This window comes from Rhinolophus hipposideros (genome assembly GCF_964194185.1).
Source record: "Rhinolophus hipposideros genome assembly, chromosome: 20".
NCBI lineage: Eukaryota > Metazoa > Chordata > Mammalia > Chiroptera > Rhinolophidae > Rhinolophus > Rhinolophus hipposideros.
This window is the reverse complement of record NC_138066.1, coordinates 31,560,606-31,585,085: the sequence shown is the minus strand read 5'-3', so window position 1 is coordinate 31,585,085 and position 24,480 is coordinate 31,560,606. Positions and strand designations below refer to the sequence as shown.

Genomic DNA, 24,480 nt, shown 5'->3' with positions numbered 1-24,480 from the left:
TGCTCCGAGAAATGTGAAGTGGGGAAGAGATGGGTCTTGGAAAGAAAGGTAGTGTCAGCCGAAACTCGGTACCATAAACTCAGTACCATAATTCTTTTCTGTTAGTAATCGTCATTCTGGGCCAGGCTTCCTGTGTGGAGCAGGCTCTAGCCTCCCAGAGTTCGAAGATCGACGTTGCCAATGGTGGGCTTATTGCCTTAAGTGCTGATGGGGCAGAGATGTGAGTAGGAGGCTAGGGGAGTAGCCACAGTCTCCCACCCATTTGATTCTTCTGATAAGGACCCATAGGCCTCAGGCATCCTCCCTGTGGAGATAGGGGAGGAGATGGTTGGGTGAGAGCAGGGTACTTCGTGTTGGAGAGGGAAAGAGGGGCTATGCCTGGAGTCCTGATGCCTGTCAGGTGGGTGAGGGGGCCAGCTCGGAGCTCACAGAAGGGCCACCTCTGAGAGAGGTCGTCCTGGCCCAGAGTGGGCGGGGACAGGTGGGGTGGGTGTTGGCGCCCTCTGGCCCTGTTTCCTGTTGAGGAGGCAAGGGAAGGGTTAACTCACTGCAGGGTGGGAGTGGGTTGTCAGCCCAGACTCCGGACTCAGCTCCTGGGGACCGCCTGCAGGCGAGCCTCCCACCTCTGAGAGTGCCGACAGCCTGGCCAGCAGGAAGGGGTTAACACGCCCTGTGCTTCCTCCTGTGTCCTGTTACTGCTGAGGCAGACCTGCCTGGCCAGCTGAGCAACTTTCCTCCTGAGTACTGCCTGCCGGCGGGGCATCCAAGAGACCAGCGACCAGCGGACAAGAAGTAGGGCTGCAGCCCTTCCTGGGGACCCTGCCGCCACGCTGGTGAGGGGTCTGTGCCTCCTGGGAGAAGGTGGGTCTCCTAGTCGAGAGTCTGTGGTGGATGGCTCTGGGGGCGCTCCCGAAGCTGTGCCGTGCCCGTGCTGCGCAGGTTGGAGGGTCACTGCAGAGGCTGCTCGTGGTCCCGGGGCTGGGGCCAAGGGAGCCTACATCGGAGGTAAGCTGGCCCCTCCCTGGCAGCCCCGACACCGGTATGGAAGGCTTGGGTCTTAGCCTCCCTCCCACGTTCCAGGGAGAGGGCCAAAGAGGGCAGGGTGGGAGAGTGGGCTTATTGCCTCAAGGGTCCCTCTTGCCTGCAGCTCCTTCCTCCCTGCTGCCTTCAGGAAGGACGACTGGGGGGCTTACTCCCCATCCTGAGACTAGCATCTTTGGTGACATTCCCTCCAGACTCCTGCTCATCTCTACTGATCCCTTCTGCTCAGCCCCTGAGGCACCTCTGGCGTCAGGGCAGCCCCCTGCCCCACTCCATGGCTCCAGCACACAGCTTCCTCAGGGCTGACATAAGCTTAGAGCCAGAGTGCACTCCCCGGTTCCTCCAGCAGCAAGAGTTAGGGCACGGCCACACCCCCACAGCTCCAGCTGGACCTGCTGGGGGGCAGGGGCCCTGGCTGCCTTAGCAGAGTTTGGGAGGGGGTGTGGGTTCCTGGGGTACGCACAGACTTTGGACAAACTCACACACGTGACTGGACATATCTGGGTTCTTTCTATTTCTTTGAACCCCTACTCTGGGGATGCCATCTGCTTCCTTAATCCTTACAGTTCCCCCAGTCCTCTGGGCCCTGAGAAGGGTAGCCTCCCACCCCACCCCCAAATTCTCTTTGGAACTCTGTGTATAGGACAGTGCTGATACCACCCTCCCCAAAGCCGGCCCACCCCATCTCCCCCAGCAGATTCTTCCCTCCTGCATCCCCCAGCCCCCTGCCCTCCAGCCTCCTTCCTCTCCTGCCCTCTCTCCCCATCTCTGAATTGGCCTCCCGGGCCCTGCCTTCTCAGTGTCCTTCCCTCCACCTGACAGGGTCTGGCTCAAGGTCACTGCAGTAATTCCATACCCGGCTGCCAGGGCTGCCGCTGCCGCCACCACTGCCGCCTTATCGGCTGCTGGGTTTCTGTTTCACTCCCTTTTATTTCTGGGCATATTGTGTTCGATAAAACCCTTTGCTTGTAACACCGCTGGCAGCGCTCCCAGCCGCTCCCTCCTGCGTTCCTTCCTTTCCTCCTCCTCCCTCCTCTCAGTGCTCCCTGGGCTTCACCCTACCCCCTCTTCCTCCCTACCTTGTCCCCCTCTGACTTCAGGTGTTTCTGATCCCTCCCTTCCCCCACCCCTGGCCGAGGTATGCAGAGAAGGCTCTTCCATGCCCACCTTCCAGGAGAAAAATCCAGGCAGGGCTGTAGGGCCCACACGGAGGGCCCCTCCCACTACCCCAGGCCGGGCTGGAGGGCCAAGTAGAGCTCCTGCTGGAGTCACGATGCCTGACTGGTTCTGCTGGTTTCAGTGGCCAGCACTGGGAGGGGCATGCACACGGGGCAGGCTTTGGGGCACAATTATTTTTCATCTTGACTCTTGCCACCTTCCAGCCCACCGGTTAGAGAGGTAAAGACAGGTCTGAGTCACTAGTGAGGGGGAGGACAGGAGTTAAACTAGTGTTGGCTGTGACATCCCCACAGAAAACCTGCCACCGGCTGGACAGAAAGACAACAGGCAAGGTAGGCAGCGCTTTCAGCCCGCACTCTCCATCCCTCACCAAGGGCGAAGCTCTCCCAGGCACCTGCGCCCTGAACAAAACTGCCGCCCCATCTGAACTGAGCCCTGTGCGTTGACAGAACTGAGTGGAGGGAGAGTCAAATTTGGGGGGGGTAAAATGGGGGGTAAGACAAATTCCTTCTGACTCCTGCTGAGTTCTCAGGGTAGAGCTGAAAGTTGCAGTCTCTGGGTGTTGGTGTTGGTGGGGGTTCATTGGTGAAGTGGAGGGGAGGCTCTGCAGGTCCAGCCAGCGTGTGTGTGTGTGTGTGTGTGTGTGTGTGTGTGTGTGTGTGTGTACCCATTCCAAAGGAATGATGATGGCAGGGGTACTCCAGTTTGGGTTTCTGGTAGAGCCCTGGGAGAACATTTCTCTGTCTTGGGCCTAGATTTGCTTTCAGCAGATGTCCTGGTCCTGGGGCTGTGGAGAAGGCATCAGGCGGGCCCTAACCACCCTTCCCCCCCATCGCTGGGGTATCAGAGGTCTGTCATGTGGCCTGGACCTTGGGGGTTGGGGAGCCCAGACTGGCCCTGCCCACAAGAAGCTTACATTCTGGCTGAGAAGGTGGGGCTGAGATAGTAAAGCAATCAGATTAATTTATTACAAAACTGGTGACACTGACAATGAGTATTGGATTAGTCTTCCGGAGATCTAGGTGTTAGTCCCAGCTCTGCCGCCTACATACTATGTGACTGTGGGCAGGCCACATCCCCTCTCTGTTTTCGGTGTGCTTGTGTGTACAAGTGGGTGGTGCTGGCTAGATTTCTTTGAGAGGCAGCTATCCCCAATGCCCTTTCCTCTCTTACCTGGCTCAGCTCACAGTATTCCCTCTGATCTGCCCCTCCTCAACTTACTGGTTCACTCCTCCTCTCTCTTCCCTTCAGATCTCTGGTCTCAGCTGAGCCGTCACCTCCTCTGGGAAGTCTCCCCTGATTTTCCTAGCTTGGGTACTCCTGTGCGCCTCTGTACTCCCACACTGGGCTACGATTGTCTGTATTCTCTCTGTTGGACTTGGGTGCACCAGGACATGTGCCCTGTGCCTGCCATAGGGCTTGGCTCAGAGAAAGCCCCAGGAAATAGGCATTGAATGAATCAAGCTACAAAATTAACAATCTGAGAAGAAAGTAAGGACTGAGAAGTTGGAAGCTAGATCCTAGCGGAAATGGGAGAGGTAGCCAAGCAGAAGCTAGGCAAGCAGGCATTCCTGGGGGGTCACTGTCCCTCACTAAGGTAAGGACTATGTCTGCCTGAGTTAAGCCTGGCTCCCCACTTCCCATTTAATCCTTCCCTAAACCTCACTTTCCCCCCTATGGATGGAGATAATAATAATAGCATCTTTGTAGTGTGATGATGAAGATAAATGAGCATGCAAAGCTTGACGTGCCTGAATAATAAATAAATAAAATAAGAAAAATTAAAAAGTGCCTGCTAAAGGTTGTTCCTGGCAGTGGGACGCTCTAGCCAGGCCTTAAGTTGGTGACTAAGTGGCCAGTGAAGTGGGCCATGGCCCCTGAGTTCCAGACCCTCTCTTCCTTAGACCCATGTGGAACCCAAGGACGCAGCCGCCCTGCTGAGAGCACGGCGGCCCATCCTTGGAAACCGTGACCTCGCGACGACGACGGTGGCCCTCAGCCCTCCACCTCCGGCTGGGGCGGGGGGCACCCATCTCCAAGTCCCCAGCCATGACGACCTCAGCGCTGCGGCGCCAGGTGAAAAACATTGTGCACAACTACTCCGAGGCAGAAATCAAGGTGCGAGAGGCCACCAGCAATGACCCCTGGGGCCCGCCCAGCTCGCTCATGTCGGAGATTGCCGACCTGACCTTCAACACGGTAGCCTTTGCTGAGGTCATGGGCATGCTGTGGCGGCGGCTCAATGACAGTGGCAAGAATTGGAGGCATGTGTACAAGGCGCTAACACTGCTGGACTACCTGCTCAAGACAGGCTCCGAGCGGGTGGCCCACCAGTGCCGCGAGAACCTCTTCACCATTCAGACGCTCAAGGACTTCCAGTACATTGATCGTGATGGCAAGGACCAGGGCGTCAATGTGCGCGAGAAGGTCAAACAGGTGATGGCCCTGCTCAAGGATGAGGAGCGACTCCGGCAGGAGCGGACCCACGCCCTCAAGACCAAGGAGCGCATGGCACTGGAGGGCATGTCCATGGGCAGCGGGCAGCTGGGCTTCAGCCGCCGCCATGGCGAGGACTACAGCCGCTCCAAGGGTTCCCCATCCTCGTACAACTGTGAGTGAGCGCTGGGAGTGTGGCTGGGGCCTGGGAGGCAGCCTGAGTTCCAGTCCTGGCTCTGTGACCTCCGAGGGATGTCATGGGGATTCAGCGAGATAAGGAATGTCAAGTTCAAGGCACACTGCCCTGAACACCGTAGGAGCTCAACAAGTTAGCACCAACAGTAATATCCTCATGCATTTGTTATTATTGTTAATTCGCTGTCAGGCAGGACGGTGTGGTGACAGAAGCATAGGCTCTGGAGTCCAGCAGCATTCCTTACTCTGCCCCTTCCAGCCTGTGTGATCTGGAGAACAACCTCTCTGAACCTCAGTTTCCCATCTATACCGTAGGGATAGTCTTATCTACCTCGATTGTTTGATGTGAGAATTAATGAGATCAGGCCCAGGAATGTCCTTGGCCCTGTGCCCAGACACATGGCACATGGTGCTCCATCAGTGGCATTCCCCATAATCCCCCAACGCGAGGGCCGTGGCTTTGAAAATGGGGGTGGCCGGTGAGCAGTTCTTGACTCTCTTCCCCACTGTGGTGGGGCTTCCCTGATCTGAGGGATACTCAGCATGGTCCCCCTTTCGTAAAGCCCTTGACAGTGTGCCATGGGCTGGGAGCTGTGACCTTGATTGATTGGAGCCTCTTGCCCTCCCACCCCACTTGACCCCAGGCTGAAAGGGGTCCCAGCTGGAAGAATCAGGGTCTGGAGTCAGGGGACCTGGGTTCAAGTCTTGATGCGAGACTCTGGCCGGGCGCCCCTCCCTCAGAGCTGTTTGCAAATCTGTAAAGGAGGGATTGGCATCTTTATGGGGTGGAATGGAAAACCTCACAGAAAGTGCCAAGCACACAGCCTGGCCCTGGGGCCTGCAGCTGCCTGTTGTTCTGTTCCCATTTCCCACTCTGAGCCTTCGCCTACTGGAGGGGAAAGGGTGTGAAAGCCTGTGGGCACCAGTGTGGTTACAGAAGTCATAATGCTCATTACAGCTCCCTCCTCATCCCCCCGCTACACCTCAGACCTGGAGCAGGCCCGGCCCCAGACGTCAGGAGAAGAGGAGCTCCAGCTGCAGCTGGCCCTGGCCATGAGCCGTGAGGAGGCTGAGAAGGTGAGGCCCCTCTTAGGGCAGCCTAGGAGGCCCCATAGCTGGGCTGGGGGGACACGGAGAAGGGACTGGAGGAGGGAGAGGTGCCTGGATGCACTGCACCCTGACGTTTAGGTTCCCCTACCCTGGGCCCTAAAGCTCTAGTCTTGCTCCCAAGGACAGCACAGGGCCTGTGTGTCCCTGGGACTGTCCCAGCAGGGACCACCTCCCTGCCTCCCGTACTCTCTGGCGGGGCTTGGAAAGGACAGTGTGTAGTGGGATGGGGCTAGAGGAGTGTCATATGGCCCTGCTGCCACCTAAGGGACGGGAAGGGGATGAGTGTGCTGACAACCCTTCCTAGGAGGAGACAGAGACGTGCTGCCACTACCGCCACCCCACCTCTGCTATCTTTTTGGGGGGCAAGGACAGCCCCTATGCTATCATTCTCTGTGCCCTCACCTCCATGGACCCAGACAGACCAGACAGAAAGCGGCTGGTCCTCACATAGCAGGGCTTGGGAGACTCCAGGAGCCCAGAAGAAAAGGATCAATCTTGAGTTTTAAACTGCGTCTTGGCTCTGGACAGGGAGAAGGCCACACCCACATTGCTGTCTGGGATGGGCATTTCTTTCTCTACCCGTATCCCCGTTCAGGAGTGGGCGTGCTGGGCCAAGTTCACCCCTGTCTTCCTCCCTCGCAGCCAGTCCCCCCAGCCTCCCACAGGGATGAGGATCTGCAGCTGCAGCTGGCTCTGCGCCTGAGCCAGCAGGAGCACGCGAAGGTAGTGGGCCGAGCCTCCATGCTGGTGCTGGTGCTGGTGCTGGTGCTGGTGCTGGTGGAGGTGCTAAACGGGCACTAACCAGGCTCCTCCCGCTTCACCTGGTGGCTCTGCTGCTCCTAGCCGTCTCCCACCCTGCCCTCTTCTCAACTCAGCTCAGGTCCCCTCAAGTCCAACCTGAGCTGCCCATGCTCTCCTTACACATCTGTGCTTTCTGCAGGAGGTGAGATCCTGGCGGGGAGATGATTCCCCCATGGCCAATGGTGCTGGCGCAGTAGTCCACCGTCGGCGGGACAGAGAATCCGAGAGAGAAGAGAGAAAGGAGGAGAAGCTGAAAACCAGCCAGGTAGTGAGGGGGCTGGGGTGAGCGGGCAGGCAGAGCCTGGGAAACGAACTGAGTTCGTATTTGTAGAGGACAGAACAATACTTGGTGTATAGTTAGCACTACTTAACGTGTTTATTCAGTGAAAACGGGGGTGGGTGTGCAGCAGTCCTGGTCCCATACTGCATGGGCTGGTGACAGCTGATGGCAAAATGGGATGCAAAGAATCCTGATCTGAGACCCCTAGGTTGGGTTCTGGATTTGCTGCGACTTGATTGAGTTGGGCACTTCAGTCTTGGCCCGTTTCCTCACCTGTGCGGTGGGCTTATTGGACAGTTCCAGCTCTGACATGCTAGGAATATGCGATGCTGTGGCTCGAGACTGGGAGTGGACCCAGGCATACGGTGCTGAAAACATCCTGGGCTCATATGTATGCTTTCCAAGAGCGGGGAGCAGGTAGTTTCTAGGAGCAAGGCCACCCTCCAAAGCTGTCCATTCTACCCCGGGGGTGTCTCTGTCCTCTTTCTGCCCATGTTCACTGCAGCCAGTTTCACTTAGACATTGACAGAGGTAGGCTGGTTGTAAAATCTGCCTTCCCACTAATGTGCTGAGAAGCAGCCTAGCTGAGGAAGGGGTCAGGCAGACCTGGGTTCTAGCCCAGCTTTGCCTCTCCCTGGCTGATGTCAGGCAAATTGTTTTCTTTCTCTGGGCCTCCGCTGGCACATCTGTAAAATGGGCACACCACCAACTTCCCTACCTACTACACAGGGTTGTTAGGGAAATCAGGCACTGAATGGATGAGGAAACATTTTATAAACTGGAAAGCACTATGCAGAGGTACAGGATCATCACTAGATACTTATAGAATGAATGGAAGAGAGAATGAACTGGAGTCAGAATGACAGGTCAGGGCCCACTCTTCCTCTGGGTCCCACCTCCTCTGAGCCATGGCTGCCTCTCCCCTCCACAGTCCTCCATCCTGGACTTGGCAGACATCTTCGCGCCTGCCCCGGCCCCGCCCTCCACACACTGCTCTGCTGACCCATGGGACATCCCAGGTGGGCATGCAGGGCTGCAAGAGCCTCCCAGGCTGGCCTCAGAGAGCCCCTTTCTTCCTGGTCACTAGCTGGCACCCCTTCCCCTCCACCGCTCAAGGCCACTGGGCAAGTCACTCATGTCTCTGAGCCTAAGCTTGCTCTGTGACATGGTGTCATAATGAGGAAGAGGGAGCACGTCTCATGGGAAACGATCTCAGAAATGTGCTTTTGTTGCCCCGGTCACCCTGGCTTTCCTGCCCTAGTCCATCCCTGACTGGGAAGGTAGTTTGAGCTGCCCATGCTGAATATGAGCTCCAGCTTGCTGGGTGGTTCTGAGTCGCCATCCTATCTGTGAAATGGGTCCTTTGGCCTCCCAACTTGGTCTGGGTAACTGGGAAGGCCCTGGACTGGGGGTAAGGGTGAACCCCGGGGTCATGTCTGTGTTGTTCCCATTTCAGGTCTTAGGCCCAACACAGAGCCCATTGGCGCCTCCTGGGGGCCTTCTGCAGACCCCTGGTCTCCAGTCCCCTCGGGAAGCATCCTGTCCCGAAGCCAGCCGTGGGACCTGCCCCCTACACTCTCCTCCTCTGAGCCCTGGGGCCGGACCCCAGTGCTGCCTGCCAGACCCACCTCCACAGACCCCTGGGCACAGAACTCCCCCAACCACAAACTCAACACTGGGGCTGACCCTTGGGGGACCTTGGTGGAGACCTCCAACACACCTGGTAAGTGAAGGGCCAGAGGGCGTGGGTGAGGGGCTAGAGGACTTCTGGGTACCCCTCTCTCCAGGACCAAGGGACAACAGATTCTGTCTCTGTTAGGAGGGCTGCTTGCCTGGAAAGGGCTCAGTCCAGTGCCTGCCTTTTTTGCCAACCCACCTCATCTCCTTTTTCTTCCTTGGCTAGCTCTAGGTGGTACATCAACCTTTGACCCGTTTGCCAAACCTCCAGTATCCACAGAGACCAAGGAGGGGCTGGAGGGTGCCCAGGCCCTGCCCTCTGGGAAATCCAGCAGTCCTGTGGGTAAGCAGGAGGCAGGGGATGATGCCGCTCTGAGGAATGACAGGTGCACGCAAAGCGGGCCTGTGCCCTCTTCCTCCCGCAGAGTGACCTGTCCCCCTCCTCATGCGTTCTATCATTTCTATTCCAGAGCTGGACCTGTTTGGAGACCCTATCCCCAGTTCCAAGCAAAATGGCACCAAGGAGCCAGATGTCTTTGACTTGGGGGTCGTGGAGGAAGCACTAACCCAGCCCAGCAAGGAGGCCCGAGCTCGCACTCCTGAGTCTTTCCTGGGCCCCTCAGCCTCCTCCTTGGTCAACCTTGACTCCTTAGTCAAGGCACCGCAGGCTGCAAAGACCCGGAACCCCTTCCTGACAGGTAGGACACCCCCTAGTCCCTGCCAGGTCTCAACACTGGGGTGCTCTCTCTCTCTCCCCCCCTCCTTTCAGAGCCCAGCCGCTGAACTAGAGTCTCACTCTTCTCCCCTCTAAGATGCCAGATCTCGTCTCCCTCCCATTTCAGGGTTACGTCCCCGGCCCGCTTCACACCCCCCACCCACTCTTGTTCTGCAGATCTCAGCGTTCCATCCCCCACCAACCCGTTCGGCGGGGGCGAGCAAGGGAGGCCGAGCCTGAACCAGATGCGCACCGGGTCGCCGGCGCTCGGCCTGGCGGTCGGCGGGCCAATCGGTGCGCCCTTGGGCTCCATGAGCTACAGCGCCTCCCTGCCCCTCCCACTCAGCAGCGTGCCGGCCGGCATCACCCTCCCCGCCTCGGTCAGCGTCTTCCCGCGGGCCGGCGCCTTCACGCCGCCGCCCGCCGGCCTGCCGCCGCCGTTACTGCCCATGTCAGGATCTGCCGGGCCGCTCCACCCCTCCGCACAAGCTGGAACCAACCCTTTCCTCTGAGAACCGCCTGGCCCGGGGCACCCGGCGCATGCGCGCGAAGCCCCGCCCCCGGCGCAGACCGCGCTGGACCCGCCTCCCTAGGCCCTCGGCGGGGCGGGGCTTCCATCCAGAGCCCGCCCCGGGAAGCCCAGAACGGCTGAGACTCCGCCCCGAGGCCTGCACGGATGCTGGTCGTGGCCTCCGCAGACGCTTGGCGGTTCCGGGAGCTAGAGACTGAGGACTTCCCGGGCACCGAGAGCACGCCCCCGTAATAAAGAGCTGAACCCACGGCCTCAGCTCTCACCAAGTGGACTTTTTACGGGACGTGGCAGCCGGGTCTGGACCACAGCACGAATGACCGGCTGCCTTGGAAACAACTGCTCCACAATGTGGGGCACAAAAATGCTCCCACTTCCCACACAACCACCTCAGCCTGGCACCTTCGCTTCCAGATGCTCCCCACGCTCTCACTCATTCGATCATTTCATTCATTTATCACACATAGGCGCTGGGGATGATCTAATAGCAAGGAACAATAGGCAGTTGTTCCCATTTATTGCACACTATCCGTGCTAAGCACTTTAGACAGATTATTTCATTTAACCCTTGCAACAACCCTCTGAGGTAGATAATAATATTACTCCCATTCAATACCGGCTAATTTGTGGGGTCCAGTGCAAAATGGAAATGTGGGGCCTCTTGTTCAAAGTTGGGTTAAGAATTTCAAAATAGAGCCAGCAGAGCATTAAACCAAGTGCAAAGCCCTTGGCCCTGTTCCCATTTTATAGGTGATGAAACTGAGGCTCAGAGAGGTTAAATGGCATGCTCAAAGTCACAAAACTAGCATGGAGTGGGGCTAGGATTCAGAGTCAGACAGTCTGGCTTCACAGCTTTACACTCCCTGGCTGTGCAGCAGGTTTAATTCGCAAATATTGACTGACTGTGAACAAAGTGCTGGACTCACCTGGGAGGGAACCAAGAATTGCTAAACCTACAGCCTCCAGTAGCTCAGAACTCAGTGGGGCAGGCAAGCCAGGTACAGGAGCCTCCATGCTTTTTTGTTTTAAGTCACCTTAAGTCTGGCTTTACCCTCCTCTCCTCCAGGGCTGGCAATAAACTCAATCTCAGTCATGCAGAGGGGGCCTGACCCCTTCTGCAGGTTTATGTGGGGTCTGGGAAACCAAGGGGAGGGGCAGGGCCTAGTACCTCATCCTGTGGGCCACCAAGGTCACCCTCCCTCCTTTTCTACTCAGTGCTCTCCAACCACTGGACCACTGGACACTGATGTGTCCTCAGTGCTCAGGGTCTGGTCCTGCCTGGCAGCCTGCTGCCAGCCCCACCCCCTTTTGGAGCTCTGGGGAAAAATGGCCTTGTATAGGCCAGAAATACCAAAGTTGGGGGTGGCGGGGACAAACACACTGCTGCTCTCCTTCCTAAAGGGAGTGGGTGGGGAAAGGAGCTGCTTTGCTGTTTTGGAGGGCGGGAGTCCCACCTTGGCTGTTAAAGGCAGGATGGACAAGAGCACCTAGTAAGGAGTCAGACCAAATAGTTCAAAACTCTGCTCCAAGGTTTGCACTTAATAATAATAATCACTTAGTAATAAGTGGTTATGCTTCCTGACCAGGAGTAAATTACTTAACCTCTCTCTGACTCTGCCTCTGTTTCCTTGTCAAATGGGAACAAGAGTTCCTTCCTTATGAGGTTGCTATGTGGCTCCTTCCAGGCCACTGTCCATTTGGCCCTGGGTCCACCCTCTTCAGAGACTAACCATGAGGAATGAACCTACCATACCCCCTCATTCCTGGTTTGCCAGGCACTACCCAGACTCCAGTCCATATCTATCTTCTGCTGCACAAATAAGTGCGTCTCCATCCTTGGTACTGACCCATCCTTCAACCCTCCCCTACTTGGGCCCTCCTCTAAACTGGCTCTCTCTGCAGATACTGCTTCCCTGACCCTCTCTCCCAAGGGGTGCTATTTTGATTCCCACAAAAAAGAGGTTGGTAGCCTTGCCCCCCATAGCTGCTTCCAGCCACCTTCCTCCTGTAAAACCTCTCCTTAGATGCTGGAGCCACTGGGCTGTCCTGTCTCCTCCCTGTCTAGGGCTGTGTTCCGCCTCATTCTTGCCATGCTTCAGTCTTGGCTCACAGTCTTCTCACCCAGATTTTGCTCAATCCCATGTGACACCATTGTCCAAGAGGATGACCTTGCCGCTCCCTGATCTGTCAGCTACCCTCACCCATGGTCACACTTTGGGGGTTGTCATCACCCCAAATTCCTCCACATTCAAGGCAGTCTTCCTATTATCTGTTCTTACCCTCATTTCTTCCAGGGCACACCCACCAGACCCTCCTGCCTGGCCTGTTAACCCTTTTGCTATCCCACCTCCACCTTCTCAGAGATCTCCATATCATTAATCGTCTTCTCTCAACTGAATCCTTCCCCTTCATTTGTCATAATTAGCCTCATTCATCTTGAAAGTGTCTTTCCCTTCACATCAAGTGTCCATCCTATCTCTCTATGTCCCCTTTCTTTCCCCTCCACCCTCAACCCACTCCACCAGCCTCTGACCATGCATACCCTCCCTCCTTGCAACTCTCTGTCCCTTTGCCTCTGGGGCGCCACCCTTTCCTGGTTTTCCCTTGACATTCTGGCTGTTTCCTCTGTGTGTCTTTCACGGGTGCACTCCAGCGATCCCTGAGCCCTGTCCCGAGCCTGCTTGTCTCCTCTTGCTGACTTCCTGGATCTTCTCTCCCACGCTCGCACTGGCTCCACACCAATTCCTCTCTCCCACCAGCCTCCTCTGCATTCCAAAGCCTTGTCATCTTCATATGTATATCTAAAGGCACCTCAAACCAACATACCCAAAAACGAACCCCCACCCGAGCCTCTCCCTGTGCCACCCTCAGCAAATGGTCCCACCACCCAGCACGAGTCCCACTCTGCAAAGGACATCTTCCTCACCGCCAGTCATGGTGATGTTTCCTCCTCTACAGACCTCAAGCCCATCCCCTTTGTCTACCTCCACCTGGGGCAGACCTCCACCATCTCTCCTGGTCCTGCTGTGGTCTAACCACTCCTGCTGCCGCTCTTGACCCTTTCCAGTCCATTCTCCACCAGGAAAACAGAGGGAACTTTCTAAAATACAGGGTCACTCCCCTGACTAAAGCCCTTCAATAGCTAATAGCTTTCTTCTGCTCTCATCGATAACCAGAACTCCTTCTCACAGTTCATGAGTCCCTCCAAGACCCTGTCGTCCCCACCCACCCTCAACCTCGTCTACTGACTCTCTTTCCTTTGCTTTGTCCTGCAGCCAGGCCTGCCTCCTGCAGTGCCTCAGCCCTGACTCACTGTGATGCCACAGGGCCTTTGCACATCTGTTCCTCCTGCTTCCCCAGTAGCACCCCACCCCCACTCCCTCTCCAGATTCCATCCTCTTGAAGGCTGCTACACAAATGGGATTTCCTCAGGGAAGCCTTCCCCCACCTCTCCCACCAGACCAGTGTTCCTTGTTATATTTAGTCATGCCACTGCTCGCAGTGGGTGGTTGTACATTCATTTGTATGGCTGTTGGATTAGCGTCTACCTTCCTCACAAGACTGAACAACACAAGGGCAGGAGCCTGACAGTGTCTGGCCACCATTGTACCTAGCAGTGTCTGGCAGGCAGTGGGCACTCAATAAATATTGGCAGAATGTAGCAAATGAGACAAGTGTGTAAAGTATATCACAGGACATAAAGTTGGCTCGTCATTATTAGTCAGGGGAGGTTTCCTGGAATGTGTGGGATTCGAACAGGACCTTGAGATGGGGAGGCGGTGCATAGGCAAAGCTCACTGGCTGAATGGGACTGGACAAGCCATACTTTTTGCTCCGGCCTCCTTTTTCATTCGTAAAATGGGTAAGGGTTGGACGATGTGAGCCCAGGCTCTGGCATTCCATGGCCCTGGCATCTTCACAGTCCTCCTTGTTCTCATGAGGGTGATTCTCCCTCAGGCAGCTAGTTTAGGTCCAGTTGAGCCCGCCCAATTTTGTGCACAGACCGGGGTCCTCCCAAGCTCGGGTTGTACGGTCTGCGATCCCGCGCTCAGCCACCGTGTGGCGCTCGTAGACCAGCCACTCGTCCAAAGTCTCCGCTAGGGCCCGCCCGCGGTTGGGTCCGTGTCTGGGCCGGCCCCTCGCGGCCTCCCGTCTTCCCTCCCAGTCCGCGGCGCCAAGTCCCGTGGCCTGGAGCAGCCATGCTGGGCGCGCGGGCCCGGCTGTGCCGTTGCCTCCTGCTGCCCCGCTCTGGGCCAGGCCTCTCCGTGAGCCGCAGGTACTGGCGGGCGAGTGGGCCGCTGCGGCGCGCCCTGCGCCGGCGGGACCAAGGGCTGGGCATCCGGGCGCTGGCCCTCAGTGCCTGCCAGGCCACCCCCTCATACCTGACCCCACCCTGCCCTCCCAGTCGGCTCCTGAGACCAAGCTCAGGCAGGAATGCCCTCCGGCCCTCCTTCCCTCCCTCCCCTCTGGGACTCTGTCCTGACATCACCTCCAGGACGCCTTCCTTGAATCCCAATGCTGGGCGAGGGGGTCTTTATCCAACAGCACCCTGGGCTGGCCTGATTGCTGCAGAACCTATTATTATTTAGGCCTGCCCCGCAGCGCCACCCTCCCAGCTTGAGCCTCCAGAGATCAGGGTCCAGGGGGTCTGGCATAGAACCTGGCCCCACAGAAGTGCCCCACAGAAGATTGATGCTGAGTGAGGAAGTCCCCTGTGTTAATTTTCCTCTCATTGCCTCTCACCTGGTCCAGTCCAGACCCAACTCTTCTTGCCCTGACCAGCCACCAGCAGCGGGTGGCCTTCCTGTTCAGATCACGCACCCAGGCATGCCAGAGAGTGCCACCAGCCCAGGGAGGGGCCCAGTTAGGAGGAGAGAATGGAGCCTAAACCACCATTCTGCCCACTGTGACTCACTCTGACCTCACAATCATCATGCTTCCCACCGCCAGGTCCAAGAGGTTGGGGGAGACTGACCTGGCAGGGAGCCCCCAATGAGCCACTTTTCTTCACCCCCCCCAAAACACAAGGGGGAGCACAAAGGCCACGGTCTCCCCCGTGGTTCAGAAAGGTGGGTTAGGCTGGGAGCAGGGTGTTCTGGAAGGGGTGCCAGAGGGGCGGTTGGGTGGAGCGGGCCTCTGAGGGCGTCAGGGGAAGACGCCTGGCCTGACCCACCTGCCCATGCCAGGGGTAGCTCCTCCCGGGACAAGGACCGAAGTGTGACGGTCAGTAGTTCAGTGCCCATGCCTGCTGGAGGAAAGGGAAGCCGCACCAACTGTTCCCAGTCCACACCCCAGAGGGTCCCCAACCGCTTGATCAACGAGAAGTCACCATACCTCCAACAACATGCCTACAACCCGGTGGGCTGGTGAGTGCCTCTCCTGATGCCTTTCCTGGGCAGCGGGGCTCCTACAGCCCAAGCCAGTGAGTGATGCCTGACCCTGCTGGGCCTAGGTACCCCTGGGGACAGGAAGCCTTCGACAAGGCCAGGAAAGAAAACAAGCCAATTTTCCTTTCAGGTAATGCACCCACCTTCCCTGGGATAGGGGGAGCGGAGTGGTGGTGGATAGGTGAAAGGTTTTCTTTGCCTGGGGGCCTCCCTGGAAACCAGAGGTCAGGGCCTCTTCAGTCCAGCTGGGGCCCCTTGGCTGGCACCCCTCTGACCAGTCACTGGTTCCATGGCCCCATTCTAGTGGGGTACTCTACCTGCCACTGGTGCCACATGATGGAGGAGGAGTCCTTCCAGAATGAGGAGATTGGCCGCCTGCTTAATGAGGACTTTATCAGTGTGAAGGTGGACCGGGAGGAGCGGCCGGATGTGGACAAGGTATATATGACCTTTGTGCAGGTGAGTGGTCTTCCCATGGGGGGGGGATTGCCCATGCACAGGGGGCCACTCCCCTTACCCTTGCCCTCTCTCCACCAGGCCACCAGCAGTGGTGGGGGCTGGCCCATGAGTGTGTGGTTGACTCCCAACCTCCAGCCCTTTGTGGGGGGCACCTATTTCCCCCCTGAGGATGGCTTGACTCGAGTTGGCTTCCGCACAGTGTTGCTGAGAATACGGGAGCAGGTAGGTGTGCAACAGGGAGGAGGGCAAGTGTCAAAAGCGAGGGAACAAGGTCGCCCCCAGCCCATGCTAACCTCCAGGTCTGCCCCTGCCTCACACAGTGGAAACAGAATAAGAATACCTTGCTAGAAAATAGCCAGCGTGTCACCACAGCCCTGCTGGCCCGGTCGGAGATCAGCACGGGTGACCGCCAGGTGCCACCCTCCGCTGCCACCATGAACAGCCGCTGCTTCCAGCAGCTGGATGAGGGCTATGATGAGGAGTACGGTGGCTTCGCTGAGGCCCCCAAGTTCCCCACGCCAGGTCTGTGCCCACCCCATGCCTGCCCCATCCCAGCCTGGCCTTCTGATGCCTGTCCTGGTCAATGATGTTCTGACCCCTGGCTTGGTCATTAACTTCCTGTTCTCCTTGCCCCCAACCTGTCAGTAGCTATCTAATGAAGACCTGACTTCTGGCCTTAGCAGTGACCCTGACACAGACCTGGTATCGATCTTCTGTCCTCTGGCCTCAATTGACCTCCTGACCCCAAGTCTGACAGAGAGACTGTCTGTTGAGTGAACTTCTAACCCTAGCCTGGCCAGAGGCTTGCTGACCACCCAGATCTGTAGCCTGCTACCCATTCTCTCACCCATGTGCCCTTGGTTCCCACAGTAATCCTGAACTTCCTGTTCTCCTACTGGCTCAGTCATCGACTCACCCAAGATGGCTCTCGGGCCCAGCAGATGGCCTTGCACACCCTGAAAATGATGGCCAATGGGGGCATTCGAGACCACGTGGGGCAGGTGAAGGGGCCTAGGCACTCCCTGGAGGGGGCAGCAGTAGGAGGCAGTGGGGTGGGGGCAGAGGCTGGGATCAGCTTCCAGCCCGCTCTGCCATATGGTATAGGGCTTCCACCGCTACTCCACGGACCGCCAGTGGCATGTCCCCCACTTCGAGAAGATGCTGTATGACCAGGGGCAGCTCGTGGTGGCTTATTCACAGGCCTACCAGGTGACCCCTAACCCCAGCCTGTCTTCCCACCATGGCTGCCCCTTCCAGGGCCTTCCTGGTGACTTGTGACTCCGTGTTGACCTCGCCCCTAACCCCTTCCCGTATGCTCGGTACCCATGCTTCCTTCCAACCCTCTTGGGAAAATGTTAACTGCCCCCCCATACCTACGCTGCCCTAGGGACCTCTGCTGACGGGACCTCCTTCCTCCTCCTCAGATCTCTGGTGACGAGTTCTATTCAGACGTTGCCAAAGGCATCCTGCAATACGTAGCTCGGAGCCTGAGTCACCGGGTGTGTGTCCACTGAGGCAGGAGGGCCTGGCTGCGGGAGGGCTTGGGACCTCCACTGCCTGGAAAGTTGGGGCCAGCCAACTCTTCCCTCCCCACAGTCTGGAGGCTTCTACAGTGCAGAGGACGCGGACTCGCCCCCAGAGCGGGGCATGCGACCCAAAGAGGGCGCCTTCTATGTGTGGACTGTCAAAGAGGTCCAGCAGCTGCTCTCAGAGCCTGTGCTGGGTGCCAGCGAGCCACTGACCTCAGGCCAGCTCTTCATGAAGCACTACGGGCTCACGGAGGCCGGCAACATCAGCCCCAGTCAGGTGAGGACTCCTGGGGTTGTGGGAGGGGTCCTGAAGCCGGACAGGCAGACAGGTGAGTGGACTCTTGGACAAGGGCTGTTTTCCTCAGGACCCCAAGGGGGAGCTGCAGGGTCAAAACGTGCTGACTGTCCGGTATTCACTGGAGTTGACTGCTGCTCGCTTTGGCCTGGAAGTGGAGGCTGTACGGACTTTGCTCAATACAGGGCTGGAGAAGCTCTTCCAGGCCCGGAAACATCGGCCGAAGCCGCACCTGGACAACAAGATGCTGGCTGCCTGGAACGGTGGGGCAGCTCTGTCTGTGGCCCGATCCAATTCATAGAGTTACCTTTTGCAAGGCCCCTTCTGTGGGTCAGGCGCTTGCTGAATATTAATCCTTCCTTTGTCAGGTTTATTGTCTCAATTTGCAAATGAGTGAACTGAGGCTAAGAGAATTTAAGTAACTTGCTCTAGGTCATGCCCAGGGGCCAGGAGCCCAGCCCTGCCTGGTGCTGGAGCCCAGGTCCTACCTGTTCACTGCATTGCTCCAGAGAGGCACTGGGGCTTGGGAGAGGGGGGTTAGGGGGGAAACACCTGGAAGACCCTGGCCAGCTTCTCACAGCTACCGGTGTCTCCTCCCTCCAGGACTGATGGTGTCTGGTTATGCCGTGACTGGGGCTGTCCTGGGCATGGAGAGGCTGATCAACTACGCCACCAATGGTGCCAAGTTCCTGAAGCGGCACATGTTTGACGTGTCCAGTGGCCGCCTGATGAGGACCTGCTACGCAGGCTCTGGGGGGACCCTGGAGCACAGGTGGGGGGATGGGCAGCCAGGGAAAGCTTGTCTCCCAGGGCACCCCAGGCCTGTCTCTGCCTGTCTCCTCCCCACCGGGTAGACTCCAATCCTGGCTCTACCGTCTGCCCACTGTAAACTCTCGACCTCCTTGGACCCACTTGCTCATCCAGGAAATAGGCTAATGGTACCCAGAGAGATAGGTTTTGAGGATTAAATGAAAGAATATGTGAAAGGGGCCTCCTCTGGGAAAGCCTCCCTCTCTCTTCCCCCATGCCTGTCCCTCTAGCAACCCACCCTGCTGGGGCTTCCTGGAGGACTACGCCTTTGTAGTGAGGGGCCTGCTGGACCTGTACGAGGCCTCGCTGGAGAGTGCATGGCTCGAGTGGGCTCTGCGGCTTCAGGACACACAGGACAGGCTCTTCTGGGACTCTCGGGGTGGCGGCTACTTCTGCAGTGAGGCTGAGCTGGGGGCTGGCCTGCCCCTGCGTCTGAAGGACGGTCAGTAGCGGGTGCAGAGGTGGCCTGGTTTCCTGGACTCAACTGGGACTCGGTTTTCCCTGGGCGAGGTGTAAGCTCAGTGTGGTGGTGAAGAGCTGGCATGGGCAGGGTCCAGGCCCTCCTGGGCTCACATCACCACCACTCGTTAACCAAGTGACCTTGGGTTGGTCTTGTTATATTTTAGAGCTTCAGTTTCTTAATATGTGGGGAGGGATTTCAGTCAGAGAGAACAACCTGTGAGAGACCTGGGAGGGGCGGCCTGTGCTATGGAAGATGGGGGCACGGGGCAGAGGCCAGCGTATGAGTAGGGGCGAGCTCCCTGCAGGGTCTTGTAGGCATGAAAAGGAGTGGAAGGCTCTGAAGGGTTTTCAGTGGATTGTGACCCGCTCTGGTTAGATCTAAGAATGTCACTGTGACTGATGGTGGAGAAGGGGTGGAGCAGGGGAAACAGGAAGACCCGTTAGGAGGCTGCTAATGACATTCAGTCCAGGCAAGTGCTGGTGAAGGCCCAGACAAGGGAGGAATGTGAGATGGGAGAAGTGAAAGGATTTGGGTCTATTCTGGCTGCAGACCTGGCAGTTTTATGGAGGAATTAGAAAAGGGAGGAATTAGAAAAGGGAGGAACAAGAAGGATGGGGGACTGAGATGGGGAAGAGGAGGGACCCACAGTTGAGCCAGGGGCAAGGGAATGTAGTACGCACACGTGAGAGTGAAGGATCTGTAACTGCTGGTGCTGGCATTCCACTCGGACCTGGGCCACGGTGGGTTGAGAGGGACTCCTCTCCATCCCAGCCTCCCTGGCCATGGTCCCGGGGCAGGGTCCTGGGACCCAGCGGCCCTCCCTCATGGCCCCCACCCCTTTGCCCCCTGCAGACCAGGATGGCGCAGAGCCTAGTGCCAACTCCGTGTCGGCCCACAATCTGCTTCGGCTGCACGGCTTCACGGGTCACAAGGACTGGCTGGACAAGTGTGTGTGCCTGCTGACTGCCTTCTCTGAGCGCATGCGCCGTGTCCCTGTGGCGTTGCCTGAGATGGTCCGAGCCCTCTCAGCCCACCAGCTGACCCTCAAGCAGGTGTGGGGGGATGTCAGGGCAATCGGGCTGGGACCCTGGGTGGGTGGGGGAGCTGGGGCCACAGTGGGGGAGGGGGACGTAGGGTGGGGCTCCTGGGGCTGTTCCCCAGAGCTCAGGTCTGTGAGTGTGTGGCCGTGTAGGAGGGAGTGTGCACGTGTCTCCTCAGAACGTCTGTAAGGGCTGCTCAGTGCAGGTGGAGGAGTCTGCGCATGTGTGTCTGAGACAGGTCTGTGGCACAGGCAGGAGCCTCTGCGAGTGCCTGTGACTGGGGCTCTCAGAGTAGGGGGCGGCAGGCAGGGGTCCCTGGGGTTGGTGAAGTGTTTTTCTGTATGTCTCTGTGTATTCGTGTAGCTGAGTCTGCCGGTGTGTGTGCAGGTATATGCTAATCTGCATGTGTGTCCCTATGTGCATTATTGCTATGTGTGCACATCTGGTGGAGCGTGACTGTGTGTCTGCCTTTCTGAGTGTGAGTGTTTTCCAGTGTGTGCTTGCCTGTCTGCGTGCATGTGCCCCGTGTTAAGGTTTACGTGTGTGTGTGTGTGTGTGTGTGTGTATTCCCACTTGCTGAGCAGTGAATCTGAGGCAGCCTCCTGGCAGCTGGTCTGGGGGATGCTGAGTTGAGTACCATTCTTTCTTAGGGATATAGTGGGGATGGAGGGAGGATAGGGCAGCCCTGGTAGGTCTGGTCCAGGCCCTGCACCTGGCACTGGAGTTACCTTTCTGTTGCGGCCAGATCGTCATCTGTGGAGACCCCCAGGCCAAGGACACCAAGGCTCTGGCGCAGTGTGTGCACTCCACCTACATCCCTAACAAGGTTCGCACCTGTGAGCCCAGCCCCCCCCTCCCCTACTACCCAATGTCTCTTTCTCTGAAGGCCTGGGGAGAAAAACCCCTCCAGTGAGCCTTGCCAGGATCCCAGCAGCCCCAGGTGACCCTCTTTCGTCTGTTGCTACCCCAGGTGCTGATTTTGGCCAACGGGGACCCCTCAAGCTTCCTGTCCCGCCAACTGCCCTTTCTGAATACTTTGCGACGGCTAGAAGATAGAGCCACCGCCTATGTGTGTGAGAATCAAGCCTGTTCCATGCCTATCACTGAGCCTAGCGAACTGCGAAAACTGTTGCATCAGTGACCACCTCGCCCCTCTAGGGCTGGGGCTGGGGCAGGAGGCGGAGCTCCCCCACTGACCAGAGACTGGGCTCTGCAGGACCCTGCAGAGCCTGCAGCCATCCCTGGGCACCCTGTCACCATGTGACCTTGGCCATCCTCACTGCGCCCCCGCCATGGGCACCAACTCACCCTGGAATAAACCTAACAGCGTCCCGTGGTAACCTCAGGACCTTGGCCTTGCTTGTGAGAGAGGAGCCTTGGGCTCCAGCCTGGGAACCAGCAGCCCAGGGCCCCTTCCTCTGGGAGCTGCTAGCTGACCCCTCTGCCCTTCTCGCCTTCCTCCTGCACCTTCAGAGGTCACCAGGCTGATCCTGCCTCCAGCCATTGCAGCCTGAGTGAAACTGAGGTCAGGGGACCAGTAATTACTGCCAGGAGTGGGGATGGGGGTATGGACTTGTCCAGGAGGGGGAAAGGCCAATCCTTGTCCTGAGGCAGGGTTAAACAAGGGGCCTGCCTTCCCCTTCCCACTGTCTCCTGTTTTAAGGTGGGGAAGATGTTGTACATGAATTTTTATTTTTCATGAAATGGCAACATTTGCATATGCTCAGGTACATAGTGAGAGCTGCTGTTATCAGGACCAAGGACATTTCTTTTGGGGTATCCATCCAGCCCCTAGCCTCACTAGAATGGAGCCAAAGCCTTCCCATGGGAGGTTAGTTATATTGTTCATCCCCCTGCTTGTACACAAGCCAGGCCAGGGAAAGTTCTCTTTCATTTGTAACATCTGTTGGGTTGGAAGTCCTTCTCCAAATCTGAGTCCTTCCTGCTGCAGGGAAAGCAAGTGCCTTCCTGTGACCTCCTGTCCCTTCAACGTTAGGAAATGCGCACAAGTCCTGTTCTTGGCACCGACCTCTTCACAGGCCCCAGAAACCCCATTTAGCTTCCACTGTGGGAAGGGGACTAGGAAGTGAGTTTTGGGAAGGGCAGGTATAGGGTGGTGGGGCTGACAGGCAGGAAGGAGGGGATGGAGATGCCCCCCTACCCCAGACCTTCAGGGCTCTGCTGAGCCTGGGTACCCTTGTAGCCCCATGGCCAAGCAGTACAGATAGCCAGAAGAGGCTGCTGGATGTAAGACCCAAATGGGGCCACTGGTTGTGGGGATGTCTGCGCTGGGGAGGAGTGGGGCAGGAAAGAGCTGAGAGACTGGACGGAGTCACTCCAAGGTCCACTGAGGACCTTGGCCACTCCCTGGACATGGTTATACAGAGCCGCACATGGTCACACACAGCCACACATGGTCACTGGGGCCAGGTTTTATCTGGGTAGCCCTTGGTGCAAGCCACCAGCCCATCTGGAGAGGATTAGCGCTCCGGCCAACAAGGTCAGCTGTCCTCTTTCTGGCTGGAGCCTGCTCATCCTTGCCAGGAAATCTGAGGGCTGGGCAAGTAGAGCCTGGTCTGGGGGCAGTGAGGAGGGAGTGTGGAGGGTGGAGAAGAGCAGGTGGCCTTTTTGGCAGCCCCAGCCTTGGCTTTGGAAAGGTCTAGGCAGTTTGCAAAGTCTGCTTGTGTCTCTAGTCCCATTGACCCTGATGAACGAGGTGGCAAGGCAGATACCTTTGGCCTCGTATGAATAAAGATACCTAAAGCCCAGAGTGGGTAAGAGACTGGCCTGAGGCCACCCAATACATCTGGTTCTTTCTGGGGCCTTAAGGGTACAGTAAAAACGACTCAGGCTTCCTCTACCCCCAGGAGGTGTGGGTACAGCTGTGAGGGAGGATGTATTTGGTATATTCTGCTCCTCCTTCCAGTCTTCCTTCTGCTCTGTGTCTCCTTTTTCCCTTCTGCTGGTACCAGGCATACACCTGACACTGGGATTTTATACATGGGTTCAGAGGAAGGAGTTAGGGCCTTAAAGGGTTAGTTCTCAGGGGAGTGCTTGCATTTTCTAAAGAGGAAAATGGCTGAACATAATTCTTGCTCAGATGTGGGATTTTAAGTTTGCAGCCTCTCTTCCCTGTGTGGGTCCCTCTAGGCTATGCTCCTTGCTCTGCTGGCAGGACTGTCCTGGATAAGCTGTGGGCCAGGGTCATTGGAGACAGGGTCTCGTGGTTTGGGCAGTCACTTAAGTAATTTCACCACCATCCAACTCCCAAGGCTGCAAGTTGACTAAATAGGACAATGTATCATCGCTTAGCAGAGAGCATCACAGATGGGAACATTATCTCGGTTCCTGAGGAAGCCAGCCAGGACGTGAGGGAAGTGGAGAGGGGAGAGGGCTGGTGGAGTAGGACCTACATGGGGACATTCCCTCAAACCCAGAGAGATCTTAGACAGCACTTAGACCTAACTTTTTTGTTGGGAAACGGAGGACCAAAGGAAGGGATTTTTTTCCCCCTCTCATTTCCTCTCCCTGCCTGCGGTTATTCATTCATCTAACAGATCCATTAAGTACCTACTATGTGCCAAACACTGGATTAGGTCCTGGTAAACAAAATGGACATAGCCCCTGCCCTCAGGAGAGAAACATAGAGCCTAGAGGAGGAGACAATCATTTAACTGCGACAAACAAACATATAGTACCAGCCTAGGCAAAATGCTATGACGTTCCAGACTCTTGTCTGGCTTAGCACTGTGTCCTCAGTATGTTGGCACTTAAGCACTGCAATACTTGCTGAAAGAAGGCCACTCTGAGGAGGTGATGTCAGAGCTGAGGCTTGGAGGTGGGAGTTAAAGATGGTGTCGGGGCTTCCTTTCTTTGCCTTATCTGTGGGTTCTGCCTCTCCTCTCCCCTCCCCCACTCGGGCTAATAGTGAGCATATCTGACAGGGATGTCAGAATCCCCTGGTGTCCCGCACAGAGACCAGGATGCCTTAGGTGGCAGGTCACACCAGGATTCTAGCCCAGGGAAGTAAATGTGGGTCTCAATTTGCCCAAACGGTGCGTGCGTATATCTGCCCTCCTTTCTGCGTATGTGCTAGAACAGAGTTTAGACCAGAGATTGGGGTGGCCTGGATGATAAACGAAGGTGTAGGGCCTGCTGACCACCAGGAAACGACCATTGGGCTGGGCAAGCCTCTCTGGCCTCATTTTCCCCTTTGCAAAAAGGAGATGATAAGAGTCACTACTTTTCCTAGGGCCTCTTGACCCTGTCCAGAAAGGCAGGCCGACCTGGCAGACTGAGGACCGGCGGGAGGGAAGAAGGTGTCAGACAGTGGAGCCAACCATGTAAATAGGTCCCTCTCCCAGAAGACCGCAGCGAGTTCAAGACGGGCTGGGCACACGCAGAATGAGAGCAGAGACTCCCGCCAGGAGAGAAAGGCACTTAAGGGATCTGCTCATTAGCATGAAATGCAAATGAACCCGGCCTCATTTGCACAACTCGGTGCCCGGATTCGGCGAAAGGGCAACCTGGGAGG

At 57.1% G+C, this 24,480-nt stretch overlaps 2 protein-coding genes across 10 annotated transcripts; both read left to right on the top strand.

Annotated features, from left to right (window-relative positions):
• The first annotated feature begins 707 nt into the window (after window positions 1–707).
• EPN3 (epsin 3) lies at window positions 708–11,574 on the top strand. 5 transcript variants are annotated; one of them, XM_081027112.1, is made up of 10 exons: window positions 708–861; window positions 4,125–4,831; window positions 5,810–5,928; window positions 6,604–6,684; window positions 6,902–7,027; window positions 7,974–8,061; window positions 8,499–8,765; window positions 8,946–9,062; window positions 9,190–9,417; window positions 9,612–11,574. In XM_081027112.1, the coding sequence occupies exons 2-10, from the start codon at window positions 4,270–4,272 to the stop codon at window positions 9,944–9,946; spliced, it is 1,923 nt and encodes a 640-aa protein (XP_080883238.1). In that variant the 5' UTR covers window positions 708–861; window positions 4,125–4,269; the 3' UTR covers window positions 9,947–11,574. The 5 variants fall into 5 exon arrangements, with proteins under 5 accessions (XP_080883238.1, XP_080883239.1, XP_080883236.1 ...); XM_081027113.1 differs by having other exon boundaries at window positions 747–1,005; window positions 5,840–5,928; XM_081027110.1 differs by having other exon boundaries at window positions 747–1,005.
• Window positions 11,575–14,055: 2,481 nt separating this feature from the next.
• Window positions 14,056–21,671, top strand: SPATA20 (spermatogenesis associated 20; the record flags this gene model as incomplete). 5 transcript variants are annotated; one of them, XM_081027101.1, is made up of 17 exons in its annotated part: window positions 14,144–14,239; window positions 14,914–15,032; window positions 15,150–15,329; window positions 15,416–15,480; window positions 15,655–15,809; window positions 15,888–16,031; window positions 16,130–16,331; window positions 16,680–16,810; window positions 16,914–17,018; window positions 17,234–17,308; window positions 17,406–17,615; window positions 17,704–17,896; window positions 18,237–18,405; window positions 18,674–18,885; window positions 19,759–19,958; window positions 20,692–20,772; window positions 20,917–21,671. In XM_081027101.1, 16 exons carry the CDS (start codon window positions 14,956–14,958, stop codon window positions 21,085–21,087), a joined length of 2,370 nt encoding a protein of 789 aa, XP_080883227.1. In that variant the 3' UTR covers window positions 21,088–21,671. The 5 variants fall into 5 exon arrangements, with proteins under 5 accessions (XP_080883228.1, XP_080883229.1, XP_080883226.1 ...); XM_081027102.1 differs by lacking the exon at window positions 14,914–15,032 and having other exon boundaries at window positions 14,056–14,239; window positions 15,655–15,788; XM_081027100.1 differs by lacking the exon at window positions 14,914–15,032 and having other exon boundaries at window positions 14,058–14,239.
• Window positions 21,672–24,480: the final 2,809 nt, after the last annotated feature.

Excerpts from the sequence above, each read along its gene's own strand:
- EPN3 (XM_081027112.1), top strand. The coding sequence starts at position 4,270 with ATGACGACCTCAGCGCTGCGGCGCCAGGTGAAAAACATTGTGCACAAC. Across the intron at positions 5,929-6,603 it reads GCCGTGAGGAGGCTGAGAAG|CCAGTCCCCCCAGCCTCCCA; the intron begins GTGAGGCCCCTC and ends CCTCCCTCGCAG. Across the intron at positions 6,685-6,901 it reads GCCAGCAGGAGCACGCGAAG|GAGGTGAGATCCTGGCGGGG; the intron begins GTAGTGGGCCGA and ends TGCTTTCTGCAG.